This window comes from Calidris pugnax, unplaced genomic scaffold (assembly GCF_001431845.1).
Source record: "Calidris pugnax isolate Ruff unplaced genomic scaffold, ASM143184v1 scaffold4, whole genome shotgun sequence".
NCBI lineage: Eukaryota > Metazoa > Chordata > Aves > Charadriiformes > Scolopacidae > Calidris > Calidris pugnax.
The window spans coordinates 1,335,010-1,348,839 of NW_015090781.1; the positions used below are offsets into that span (position 1 = coordinate 1,335,010).

At 55.1% G+C, this 13,830-nt stretch overlaps 1 protein-coding gene across 3 annotated transcripts in view; it reads left to right on the plus strand.

Annotated features, from left to right (window-relative positions):
• Nucleotides 1-543: 543 nt before the first annotated feature.
• The window catches only part of DNMBP (dynamin binding protein), a 34,799-nt gene continuing 21,512 nt past the window's right edge, over nt 544-13,830 (plus strand). Inside the window, exons 1-5 of one of the 3 annotated variants that reach the window (XM_014960050.1) lie at nt 544-1,251; nt 1,805-2,024; nt 3,864-4,041; nt 6,685-6,807; nt 7,342-9,276. In XM_014960050.1, coding sequence (XP_014815536.1) covers nt 3,897-4,041; nt 6,685-6,807; nt 7,342-9,276 — 2,203 coding nt within the window. In that variant the 5' untranslated portion in view covers nt 544-1,251; nt 1,805-2,024; nt 3,864-3,896. Of the gene's footprint in view, nt 2,025-3,863; nt 4,042-6,684; nt 6,808-7,341; nt 9,277-13,830 lie in introns of all 3 variants that reach the window. The other 2 variants (XM_014960058.1, XM_014960038.1) reach the window with 2 other exon arrangements.

Consider the following 13,830-nt stretch of genomic DNA (forward strand, 5'->3'; position numbering starts at 1 on the left):
GCTGATAGAATCGGTGTGTAAATGCCTTCTCTTGGCTGCTGTGGCTTCACCCAGCCTGCGCTGAGGGGCTCAGAACAGCGTTGTGGCAGGGTTAACAGCCGTCATTTCATTCTGGTCCCTCCTTTCCTCAGCCCACGCTGGACCAGACACGCTCCAGAGCTCATGGCGAAATGGAACAGGCAGCCTTCCACGGAGGTGATGGCAATGTGTGCTGAGCGTGCATGCAGGCGGGCTGGGGGGAGTGATTAATGCCCCGGGAATCCGCGCTCTGCCTCGCCGCACAATGCTGTTGTGTCAGGCCCGGGGCTCGGCGCTGGGCGGGCTGCGGTCAGGCGCCAGGAACACGGTACCTCCTCGGTGCAGGACGAGGCAGCGAGGCAGAGACAGCCCGTGCTCGGCAGGGCGAGTTCACCGCTGCGCTGCAGCTTCATGCTTGGGCGGTGAGGCTCTCTTTGGATGCAGGTCTGCTGCGAGGCGGGGGCAGGAGACCTGCGATTTGCAGCCCTGACCTCCGCCAGCATGAAGTCCCAGGGTTTGCTCGGTGGTGGAGGAGCCCTCCCTCTTTCCCCCGGCAGGCAGGGATCACCCGTCCTTGAGGTGAGAGGGAGCTGGGGGCTTGGGAGCTGGGACTCGCTGGGGATCGCAGGCAGAGCCCAGCTCTCCCTGCAGTCTGCTCTTCCTGCTGCTGGATGTTTGTTTTCACCAGATCTAGGGTGGATCTGGGAGAAGCTCAGGTCCACCATTAAGCCTGAAGAGTCATACTCAGTAAGTTTCTGGTCTAGAAGATGCTGGGACACTTCCTTCTCTAGGTGGGGGCTTGGAGAAAACATTGGCAGGCAGCGCTCCATGGAGTAAGACAAGGCCAAGTCCTGGAAAACATCTTGTGTTCAATTCGTGTTAGGGAGCGAGCAAACCCCACAGGACTGACTTGCTGCTTTCTCCTGCAGGGACATTCTGTCTAGACTCGCCTGGAGTCAGGGAGCGATCCTGCTCGTCTTGATGCTGCTGAGGGAACGTGAGCTTGTTGGGATTCTTTTTTTTGGCCATTTCAGAAGTTACTTCATGCTTTCTTACCTCATGGGCTGGCTCTCAGGGAATGCTATTCACATTCATATGTTAGTGCCCGTATTTTTGGATAACTGCAATTAATGTCTACATGGCAGAACGATTGCAGTCCTGCCTGCCCCTCTCGATCTTCTGTCTCGTTGGAAAATCTTGGGCGTTTTAATGAATGAGTCCCCAGAGCTGCAGGTGAGTGAAGGAAGTCACCCTGCTGGTTTCAGGGGCAGGATATGAGCCCTGGGCAGCGGGAGGGCCGTGTCCTCAGCTCCAGTGACCACAGCAAAGCCAGGGTTTGGGTTTGCAGCACACATGCTGTAATCCTTGCACTCCTCAGCCCTTTGACAGAAGAAATGCAAAAAATCTCATGTGCTCCTGGCGAAACTACCCCGAGGCAGCAATCAGACCTGCACTATTCTTTTCCCCCTTAGTCCAGTGCGGCTGTGAAGTTTGCATATTCAGAGTGTGACAGGGATTCCCAGGACCCTGAGCTGAGCCAGCAGCCTGGCCGTGGGGGAGAGGGCAGCCCCAGGTCCCTGCAAGGGGCACCTGCTGCTGTGTCTGCTGCTGCTGCTCTCCTCTTCCCATCGAAGCACACAGCAACACGTCCCAGCCACCCCACCTCAAACACTGCAAGGCTCCTTGCTTGTCTTGAGTATTTTCAAGCTAATTGATAGCTCTTCCATCTTTTTCCCTGCTCCACATGGTTATGTTTTTAATACTGTTACTCCTTCTGCCTCAGTAGGTTCCTGCTACACTGAACTGCAGCTCTTTGTGCTCCTGATTCACTCCAGTCCATTCATCTCTTTTTGGTGGCAAAGTGCTGTCGGCTGCTGGATATTGGGCTCTTTGTTTGTACAGCCAGCACAACGCTGGTGACAAAGGGACAGCCTGTGCCCTGAGGAGCCCAAGTGCTACGGGGAAGGCAGTGCAGAGCAACAGGAGTGATGGACGGGGCGGCAGAGGTGAGGGTGGCCAGGAGCCGTGACGCAGGGTGCTGGCTGCAGCAGGGGCACAACTGGGGGTGGGGAGGGACGTGCTGAGGAAGCTGTTCCTGCCGAGTACAAACCCGCTTTGTTCCCAGGAGGTGAGTCGGGCTGGATAAACTGAGCGGTCCCGTCAGCAGAAAGCCTGTCCCTGGCTGGATCCCCAGCTGGCACTCTCGCTGGAATCTGGCTGCACCTCAGCAGCAGGGAGGTTTTTCTTCTCCCTGTGTTAGCATCCCCTCTTCGTGGCTCTCTGGGGCTCAGGTGGGCTGTGTGCGGCTATATGGAGAAATGGGGGCCCCGGGGACCCTGTGTGTTTGCTGTGGGTGGTGGCGTGTGTTGTCACCGTGCTCTTTCTTGCTGTGAGCCTTGCTGAGTACAGGACGGGTCTCGCCAGCTGGGCAGAGCTTGGAGAGTGACTGTGCACCGTGCACGGAGAGGCACCTTGGGAGGGGAGGAGGTTGGGTCCCGTTGCAGGGCAGTTGTGTCTGGCCGGACAGTGCAGGGACTCTGCTTGTGATGTGGAAGGAAAGTGACCTTTGTCTGGGGGGCTGGGGGGGAGGATGGTGACGTCCCGGCATCGCAGAGCCCTTGGTGACGTCCCGGCATCGCAGAGGGCAGGGCTCTGAAAGCACCTCAGAGAGGTGTCGGTGGTGCCATGCTCTGCCTGTGATTGCAGTGGGACAGCAAGATGAAGGGAAGCGCTCACTGGTTTGAGGTGTGGCTGTTGAGGAATAATCTTAGGGTCTCTGGTTGCTTTGGATGAGTGCACCTTTTCAGTTCTGAGAGGTCTGGGACAAGGGGAAGGAGCAGCTGAAGCTGCAGGACTGCTGCTGCTTTGGTGCTGCCAAGTGCCTTGATGGTGGGTCTGCTTGGGACAAAGCAGATGATACAGAAAAGTCTCCCAGCTCAGCAGTCACTTCCAGAGAAGTGGGAATCCAGGATGTAGCCCTTGACGAGGACATCTTATCTTCGCTTGTCTTCGGGGGCCCTGCCAGGGCAGATTTCAGCCTTGGCTCCCAGAACCTTGGATGGGGTCTGTGTCCTCATCTCAGCCTGGGTCCTGCCAGGAGCCATCGTGAGGCCTCCCAGGGCATGGCTGAGCCTGGTACCTAAAAGGCAGAAGGGGCGTTTCCAGCCAGGTCTGAGGATGCCCAGGCTGGGTCAGCCCAGGCAGAGGCGGGAGGAGCTCCCCTTGCTGGTGTGGGGAAGGAGATGGTGGGTGAGGTTGCCTAGGCAGGCTTTGTGTCTCTTCTCTTGGTGGGCAGAAGTGTGATACTGTTCCAGTACTCGATTCCTGTGGCCCTGAGTGGTGGCATGGGGAGGGGGATGTCTGTGCCCTTCCCACCAGCACGTGTGTGGTGGGACCATGCAAGTGAGTGGTGCTATCTCCCTGCCCGGCCCTGGCAGGGTCAGGGCTCTGCTCTGCATGTCAGGGAAGTGCTGAGCTTCCTCCCCTCCCCCTGCTTCCTTCCTGACGGGAATTCACTTCCAATTTTCTTGCTGCTTCTCCCCCTGTTGCAGCACAAACACGTGTCCCCGCAGAGACAGCTGAAGGTCCGGACAAGGCAGGTTAGCCCGTGGGGGCTGCGTGCGTGTCCCCACAGAGACAAGGCAGGTTAGCCCGTGGGGGCTGCGTTGCTGGATGCCCCTGGCTCCTGCAGCATGCTGCTCGTGGGGAGACATTCAGGGAGCTCACGACTGGACCCACTTGCACTGTTCCTACCTCATGTGCTCAGGAAGGGTTTTACTTTCTGAGTGTATATGTGATAATTTCAGGTGTTCCTGGCTGCTAATAAGCTTCCTGCTGTGTCTCAGTCTTAGGCACTGATCCGCCGTCAGCCCCGCGCGATGGAGGCTGGCTCCCTGGTACGAGCAGCCTTTGATTTCTGCCCCAGCGTCTCTGAAGAGCTGCCCCTCTTTGTGGGAGATGTCATTGAGGTGTTGGCCGTGGTGGACGAGTTCTGGCTCCTTGGCAAGAAGGAAGGTGTCACAGGTAAGAGCTGGAAATGCCTGTACCTGGATCCATACATGTGACAGCTGAATGTCTACTCCATGAGCACATGTCCTCTTGGCCAGCGCTGTACAGGACCAGAACTGATTTACTAAATCTTTCATGGGACTTCTGCTTGGGACTGAGGTGCAGGTTGCCCACCACTGGTCTCCTGCCAGCTTTGTGTCAGCTATTCAGACAGCTCATTTGTTCTTTTTTGAGAGAGATTAGTGGAGGGTCAGTTCTCGAGGAGATGAGAGCTTCACAAAGCTAGTTGCTCTGTCCTCTGTGGTGAGACAGCCCATTTCCTGGCTAGTTTATGCGCTGACCCGCTGTGGCAGTGGAAGGGGAGAGAGGAAACAGATGCAATGAGAGTGGAAATGTATCCACATCCAAGTGACCTCGTCAGGTCAAGTCAGTGGGAGATGCACCGACAGAGTCTGTGTGTCCATCCAAGCCCTCTGACTCAGCCCCACTTCCTCCTTTCCGCTTCAGAGCATTTTCTTGCATAACCTGTCCTCAATACCTCGATCCCTGAAGTAGTGTGCAAGTCTCTCAAACTTCTGGGGGGGTGTGAGAAACTTCTGAAGCAGCAAAATGCTATTAGTGAAACACTTAGAGTCTCACAGTCCCCGTTTAAGCAGCTCTTTCTCATCTTAGTACTGATGTTGAGAGGATGTTTGAGCTCTCAGGGAGATGAAAACCAGGCCACTTCAAAACCTAAGCCTGACTGTCTTCAGCCTGAGAGTGGGACTGGAGTTTCATCCCGGGCCATAGAGATGGGGCTGCTGTGGCAGCAGCAGTCTGGGCTCTGCCAGCAGTCACGAGCTGCCTTCTGCCTAAAACAAAGATGGAAAGGAGCAAAGGCGGAGAGGAAGACTTCTCTCCTGTGCTCTGTGTTGCTGATAAGTGGTGGTGAGTGAACGCACGCCTGATCCTGCTTCTGAAGTCACTGGGAACAAGTTAATTTTGCAGAAATCACCAGTATCTACTTCACCGCAGTTTCTTCTCCCAGCGTAACTGGTGTGCTTGTTCTCAATGAGATAAAGCTATTAAGGAATAATAAACAGATGTGTGTCACACCTTAAAGATAAAGAAACAGGCTGAAGTTTTTAATGGTTTTTAAACCATTAAACCATTTAAAAACCAAATGGTTTTTAATGACCTTTAACACAAAACCCACTTGTGTTCCTGCTTTCCCTTGGAACAGCTGTTGTAGTTTTCAGCCCAGTTTTCTAAACTGAAGCTGTAGGGAATTGAAAATAGAATAGCTTTTGAATAGAACCTGTGGAGGTGCTGCAGCCTACCAATAATAACAATAGTCAGTACTTTGTGCTAATAGTTATAGGTAATGTATGGAATAATTTTATGGAATAGTTAATGTAGCTCCATGACTTCCTTTCTAACAGCATTAGGTTGCTTGCACGTACAGTGCAGGAAACTAAGACATGGAAAAAGAGGTAGACTTGGTTAAAACTGTGAAGGAAGCCACTGAGGCTGGTTAATAACAGCAGATGCCAAACTGCCTAAACCCAGTGCAGAGTTCTTTGTGTCTATGGGATGGCCACCAAGTCTGCACTGCCCTGTCTGGCTGTTCAACAGCTGGGCACCTAGCAGTGCGTGCCACAGTGAAGTAGGTGCACAGAGGTGACAGAGTGAGGAAGGACCCCAGAGCCTTAGCAGCACTGAAGCTGTGACAGAGCCTGTGAATCACAGAATCACAGAATTATCCAGGCTGGAAGAGACCCTCGGGATCATCGAGTCCAGCCATCCACCCTACTCTAAAGTCCTCCCCTACACCATATCCCCCAACACCACATCTAAACGGTTCTTAAACACAGCCAGGGGTGGTGACTCAACCACCTCCCTGGGCAGCCTGTTCCAATGCCCGACCACTCTGTCTGTGAAGAATTGTTTCCTAATGTCCAGTCTAAACCTACCCTGGCGCAACTTGAACCCATTACCCCTTGTCCTATCATCTGTAACTTGGGAGAAGAGACCGACCCCCGCCTCTCTACACCCTCCTTTCAGGGAGTTGTAGAGAGCGATAAGGTCTCCCCTCAGTCTCCTCTTCCCCAGACTGAACAACCCCAGCTCCCTCAGCCTCTCCTCATCAGACTTACTCTCCAGAGTAAGTAAGAGTAATCAGACATGGCCATCTGAAGTGCAGTCGCCTGACCTCTGCCCTGAGGCTGGGACCAAGCCTTTACAGAGTGAGGAGCACCAGGTGGATGTGCCCAGTCACAAGACACTGGTCTTAGTGGTCCAGCACTACTGGATCTCTTAAGTCCTCATCGTGCCTCTGAGTTGGGAAGCAAACAATGAAAGCATAGAAAACTTAGTTGCCAGAAACTCCATACTGATGGCACAGTCCCAGTAATGAACGCAGCCTGTTGGGTGCCTGGAGTGAGCCAAGGGCACAAAGCACAAAGCTTTTTGTTCTCTGTTTGCTCTTAAGCATTAAAACCTCAGGAATTCCTGACTCCCAAACTTGTTCCTCTTCCACCATGCTATTGAAGCACCCTGGCTAGCTGATTATTTTCCTTTAGCAAGAGCTTAATAGATGCTAAAATCTGGAAGAAGGGTGGAGGGAGTGGTGGTGGGCTACAGGAAAAATTCATTGCTGACAACTGCTTCTCATTTTAGGGCAGTTTCCTAGAAGCTTTGTGGAACCTGTGGATATTCCCCCTTTGAAGCAGGGAGAAAAACTGTTTGTTTGTACCAGTGACTTCACATCTCAAGAGCCAGGGAGCTTGTCACTGCAGAGAGGTAATCCCCATTCCCTTCCTTTGCTTTGTGTCTCATAGCCCTCACCTGTCCTTCCAGAAGCATGTCCTTCCACAGCATCCTGCAGTAGAGACAGGGAAGTTCCTCATGACTTGGGTCACGTCAAATCCTCCATGAAGCTTTGGGCCTCTGCCACTCTGATACCGGTTTCTCATGATCTATGATTACTCTTGAAACTCCAAATATTGGAGTCGTGTGATCATAGTAAACTTACAGCTGCCTTTTAACAGCCCTCCAATCCTCAAATCTTAAACTTGCATTTAGGAGAGAAATTAAAGCTTTGGTGCATGTTCATGGCTTAGCAGCCAGAACTGTGTATCTTAGAGATGTGCACGGGAGAGGCTGCCCACGCTTCGTGCCTTCCCTCCGTTCTGTGCTCCTGTGCACTGCCAGCAGGCACTGTGCTCTGCAGTGTCAGACCTCTCCTGCAGCCAGCGAGGACACGGGGAGGCAGGAATAAGGAGCGGGAAGCAATCGTGAGGGCAGTTTTGAACCGGTGTGTCTCATTCCCTGCAGGAGACCTGGTGATCCTGGGAGGGTCCCTCGCCTCCAGCTGGCTCCAGGGCCGAAGCAGCTGGGGTTCCAAGGGCTTTTTCCCCTCATCATGTGTACGGGAGCTGTGCCTTTCGGTTCGGAGCCGTCAGCTGTCCCAGGGTGCTCTCCTGGAGGTGCCTGCCTACTCACTGGGCCAAGCCCGGGCCCTGATGGACCTGTCTGCTCAGCTGGAGGAGGAACTGGACTTCAGGGAAGGGGATGTGATCAACATTGTTGGTGTCCCAGAGCCGGGCTGGTTCGAAGGCGAGCTGAGAGGCTGCAGGGGCATCTTCCCAGAGGGCTTTGTGGAACTGCTTACTCCTCTGCGAGCATCAGGAACCTCAGTGGATTCAGAGCCCACAGGGGCTTGTGACACCAATGGGACAGTGGAGATGCCCCCCAAGGAGGAGGAGGAGCCAGGGAGCACCTATGGTGTGGCCCTCTATCAATTCCAAGCCCTGGAGTCCCAGGAACTGGATTTTGATGTGGGTGATAAGATTCGGATCATAGGCGTTCTGGAGGATGGCTGGCTGGAAGGGGAGCTGAGGGGGAAACGTGGCATCTTTCCACACAGATTTGTGAGGCTGGAAGCTTCTGAGCCTTGCAGGGAAAAGATGGGTGCTGGGAATCCCCAAGATGGAGGCAGCTATGGAGTCACTGTCCATCAAAACCCAGAAAGCACCTGCTCTGAAGCTCTTCCTATGCCAGGGAAGGATGGCAGGGAAAAGAAGGATGACTCGGCTGCCCACCCTGAGCCTGACACCGTTTTGTCTCACACAGTGGGAAGAACAGAGGGTCATCTTGGCACAGATTTGAAACAGCATCAGGCCTTTCCTGGCACAGGACACCAAGGGCCACATCCCAAAGGCACAGCAGAGTCCTTCCCCTTCGACCGCACAAAGACGGTCAATGGCCTTCTCCCTGCGGCTCAGCTGCCTCCCCAACACAGCAACAGGCCTGGCCAGGCAGGTGAGTTAGAGCCTGGGGGAGGCGTTTCAGCCTCCCCAGGAAACTCAGAAACTCACACCCTGCCTGAGCGTGATGGAGACAGCACCACTGTGCCCCCGCAGGCTCCCTGCTCCCCCTCAGATCCTTGCAGGAGCCAAGCGATTTCTTCTGCTAACAGCTGGGCAGCATCCGAGCCCCAGGAGAGCCAAAACAGTGCCCAAGACCTGGACGATTGGGTGGAAGGTCAGCAGGAGAAGTCCAAACCCTGTTCCTCCAGCTTGGGAGGTGCCCAGGACACATGGGCTGGGAGCTGGGGGGAATGTTGCCCTCCTGCAGCACAGGGGGATGGCTGCACAGACCTTGACTCCAAACTGACAGAGCAGCTGGCCCAGTTTGAGAAGAGTCTGTCAAGTACTGATGCTGAGCAGGACAAGGTCTCCCGTCACTTCTCTATCTTGGACTACAGCTCTGAGAGGGACATTGTCCGTGGGTCTCCTGAGTGTGCCCCCCACATCAGGCAGCCAGAAAGGAGGAAGGCCCTGAGGCCACCCCCTCCTCGGCCCAGCAGCCTTGCGACAACCCCTGTGCACATGCTGGGTGGCCAGGTGCCCAAAGGCAGGTCTCTGTCCTTCTCGGTCAAGCCCTCCCGGCCTGCACCCCGGCCTCCATCAAGCAACCAGCGGAAGAACGTGGCCCCTGCACAGCTTCAGCCCAGCACCCAGGAGCAGCGGGTGGAGGAGGGATGTGAGGACTTGACACAGGCAGGATCAGCTTCCCCCTGCTCCATTCTGCTGACAAGGATTGGAGAGGTGGAGCAAGACCTGGAGGCTTATGGCAAGACCCGTGCTGAGCTAAGCCTGATGCTAGAGGAGCAGCAAGATGAGCTGATGAGAGCGGAGACCCTGGAAAACCTTGATTTCTGTGACTCCAACATCGAGAGCCTCAGCATGGAGCTGCAGGAGCTGAGAGGTGAGTCTACAGAGGCATGGGATGGTGGTGCTTCGGGGGGACAGCTGGCTCCTGCTGCGTACGGGCACAGTTGGAGCCAGCAACCATGGAGTCTGATTTTGGTAATTTTCTGACTTTGGTCATTTTGTGAGTGTTGTTGCAGTACAAATCATCATGATTTTGCCTCGAAGAACCACAGTGTCATTCTCTGGGCATCCCTCAGCCCTGGCCTTCTCCACTCTCTCTTCCTTCCAAGTCTTCCACCTCCTCTTTCAACCTCATGGTATATCCAGGGCCCTCATCTTATCCATTCCCAACGTGTCCTTGCTGTCAAGCAAAAACACAACTACTGCAGGTTCAACCTCCCTGCCTCATCCCCTCTCAGCTGTAGGGGAGTGAGCAGCAGCTTCGGAGCGGCTTTGCTGGGGTCCTGCAGTTGAGCTGAGCTGGTGGCTGAGGTGTGACTGCCCGCATCCTGGCGGGGCACTGGATTTCCTGCCGTTTCTGCTCTGGTGGTGATACAGACCTTTGGGGACTCACCACTCAGATCAGAGGGGATGCACAGAGGGTTGCTGAGCCTGGCGTGAGTGGGGAGGGTCAGTGAGCAAAAAGTAAAGTCTGCCCCTGTGCTCCTGTGGAGTCTAGAATGTCAAGAGAAGAAAATGACGCTGTACTGTCGGTAACAGGAACAAACAGCTTTAAATTGCAGCATGTCAAAAAGATGACTTTTGTCCTTGCAGCCCGGAAAATTTACTCAGGAAGGAGAAATTTGTCCTCTTTATATCAGCACATTTGGCTCCCAAACCCAAAGATGCCATATAAAGATCAGGGCTGTTAATTACGTTATACTTGGTATTACAGTAGACAGAGTGGAAAGATGGAACCACGTACATCTCCCACAGTCCCTTCCCCAGCTTCTCCCGGGAGCTCTGACACTGCAGTTCTGTTATCCAAACCCACCATGTGCAGGAAACGTGGGCACTGCACGCGGGAGGTGGAGTGAAATGCCAGCTCCTGCCTGGGGATTACTCACTCTGACTTCATTGCCTCCGTCCTCCCACTGCTTAATCAGCACTGGGGAGCCCAGGCACTTCGCTGCAGGATCATGGCTGATGCAGAGCACGTAGGAATGAAGGCTGATGTGGGTGCACCAGGGAAACCGTGTGACAAACAGCCTCCACACCAGTGGTGTGCAAGAATTATGCTTGGAAGGAGGCTTGGAGGATTTGCAGCTAGATTAAATAATGTGAAGGTTGGAAGAGGAAAATTTAGGCTGGATCAGGGCAAATTTTCTTATGGGATAGATCTTTTTCTTATAGGAGAATGGGTTGAGGCGCCATCCCTGGAGGGATTTAAAAGACAGGTTGACAGTGACGTGGTTTAGTGATGTTCTTTATCAGAGTTAGGTTGGTGGTTGGACTAGATGATCTTAAAGGTCCCTTCCAACCTAGATGATTCTATGAACTTGCTGGGAAATGTCTCCTGCTGTCCCAGTGCTTCCTGACAGAGGACCGGTCCTGCAGAACCTGTGCCCTGTTGATTGCTGGAGCTGGAAGTTTTAGGCAGGATCTAACACACTGTCCTGAGACATCCTACCTGTCAAGCTGTCCCCTTAGTAGTCCTAGGGGATTTTTTACTACTTGAAGAAACCTGAGAGTTTATAAGTAGTCACTATGGTCCTGTGATAAAGACGGGCCCTACCCAAGCTCTGTTGCATCCCTCCTTTAACATTTGAGTGTCTCCAGAGAGCGTGACTCAGGCTTGCTAGCCCAGCTTCAGTGCAGCGGGCCAGCTCAGCAATGTGGTGTTGCCTTGCCTTAGCAAAACGCGTTTGCACCGTGCCTCCGGTGCGGGGAACATGCAGGAGGGAGGAGAGCTTTCACTAAGAGTTGACCAGCAACCAAAGTAGGGCTGTTGTAGTCTTGGGGGAACCCAGCCCCTTGGTGTCCTGTGGGGAGGCAAAGGAAGAGCAGAAAGTATGTGGTTTTCTAAAATACGTGTTTAAAATCTGCACTTTGATGCATCCCGTGTGCACACTGAGGGTTTCACGGATCGCAGGCTTGGGCAGAATTAGTGCTTGCCCTCCTGCAGTTGGAGCAGGAGGCTCCATTGATTTTATTTTTGTCTTCTACCAGCTGGGAGCTTTGGCTGTGCATACCTCACAAGTGTTGCAAGAACCTGAGACATGGATAACATCCACAGACTTTCCTGGTTTCTGTCTAGGGTATGTTGTGGTCGTCTCTTGATTTCTTATAGGAGCTCCTGCGTTTGGCATGGAAAACTCAGAATATGTTGCGCCCTGCAGGGAGAGGCATTACTGGAGTGCGTGTTTCTGCAGCCTCCTGGAAACTTCTATTGTGTGTTAGCACTGGGGTCCTTAACTCAGATGGTTCTTTAAGCCTGTTGCAGTTGGCGGGGGGACCCTGGTGTTGGCCCTGGAGCAGGGAAGGGGGCAGCTGTGGCTGCGTGGCACTGCTGAGGGGTGTGTGACAGCACAGGGAGCTGCTCAGCTCCTGCTCTTCCCGGGACCCCCGGGTGAGGACTGGGAAAAGGACGGGCTCAGCACCAGCTTTGAGCCAGGGGCAGCCTGAAGGCCTCCGTTTCCCCCGGCGAGGTGTGGGGCAGAGCTCAGCCTCTGCTGGACCACAGCGTTTGGCCTCCGCGCCGGCGGGCGTCTGAAGATCAGATCTGAAGGTCACACACCTGGTATCCCATCGCCGGTCTGCGGCTCCCCACGGTCTCACACACACTTTGTTTCCCTTCCCTGCGGACGCTGGTCTTGGGGCAGGGCCTCGGCACGCTCCAGTGCCCTCCTTTTCCCTGCCCCTGAGCCGCCTGGCCTGCGGAGAGGCTTTGGCAAAGCGGCGGAGCTGGTTTGGGCGGTGAGAGGCGGCCCAGCCCCGGCCTGCCTCCCCAGGGCTGGTTACTGATTACTCTGGGCGGCAGGTGGAGGAGGCCGGGGCGGGCAGCCATTGGGCCCGCGCCTTGTCGTACCCTCACCGGCCGGTTTCAGGAAGCGACGGCCGGGTTTCACTCGGGACGGGAGCGCAGGAGTGGAGCAGAGCAGAGAAGCGGCATCAGCCTGGGCCTGGGCTCGGGGGGCAGGGAGCGGGCACCCCGGCTGCACCCCCGCAGGACTATGTGCACTTACCCTGGGACCAAACACGGCGCAGAGGATCCGAGGCGGGAGCCGCAGCTCCTGGGCTGGGAATATGAGGACTGCTGTGCCGTGCAGAGGGAGGACATGGCTGCGCTGCGTGGTGAGGCTCACTGCAGCGACAGACCCAGCGCAAGCAGGCAGTACCCAGGCTGCCCGAGAGCAGACAGCGGCTGGGATGGTTACAGGAGAGGGGAGGGCGTCTCCGTGGACCGACAGAGCGTGAATGGAGACTGTGGAAGTTTTTGGCAGGAAGATACCCAGTACACGGACTGCAGGAGAGCAGATAGTGCTTGGGAAGGCAAAAGCCAGGATACAGAGGGTAGAAACTATAAAGCGTGTGAGAGGGAGGGCATTCGATACAGAGACTGCAGTTCTGAGATAAAAGAAGGGCAGTACAGAGAGGACAGGGTACCTGGGCAGTACAGGGAGCGGAGAAAGCAGTATGGAGAGGATAGAGGCCCTCGAGACTATAGGGAGGAGGGAAGGTGGTATCAGGAGGACAGAGCTCGTAGGGACTACAGTGAGGGTGAAAGACATTACAGGGAAAAGGAAAGGCGGTATAGGCAGGAGAGGGACTCTGGGGAGTATAGGGAGGGAAGAAGGCAATATAGACAGGATGGAGGCAATCAAGTATATAGGGAAGGGGAAAAGCGTTATAGAGAGGATGGAGGATCTGGGGCATATAGACAGAAGGAAAGGCGACATTCAGGTGTCGGGGACCAAGAAGACAGTCGTGTGAGTCTGGGGTTAGGCACTTGCTACACACAGTCCGAGATGCGGGACGTGGACTATGATGGCCATGGGGAGCCAGAAGGAGCAGCCCCAGGGCCCAGGGTGGCAGCCAGGAGTGACGGCGGAACAGAGCGCGCCAGGGTACGCACAGGCCGGCCAGACTGGAGCCAGCTCTGGGAGCCAGAGGCCAAGGAAGCGAACAGAGAGGGATCTGTGCTGCAGAGAAACAGCTTCTACAGACGGACGGCTCCCAGCACCCTGCGACACTCCGAGTTTGTGCAGACCAGGAAGGAGAAGCGAGGTACGCAGGGAAACGCTGGGCAGTTGCTCTCGGTGTGCCTTCGCCCTGCCCTGGCACCGGGGCAGCCCCAGGACTCTGGCACAGGCGGGTGGCCAGCACGGCTGGGCTCTTGTGGGAAACCCTGGAGCTTCCTGAAATGGGCATCATCATCTGTATAGTCACCTACGTGTCCTGCAAGGGCTCTTGACCCACTCTTGCAGAGGCTCAGGTGGGAGGGAAGCCCAGGTGGCACAGACCCATGGCTCACCGTTGTCCTTTCAGTCACTCTTCCATCTGTGCCCCGAGTGCTTTGGGTACACCCTGCAACCTCCGGCCCTGCTTTGTCTGCTCTCTCAAGGCTCCAAGGAGCCTCATGGGGGAAAGGGTGAGGTGCTGGGGTTAT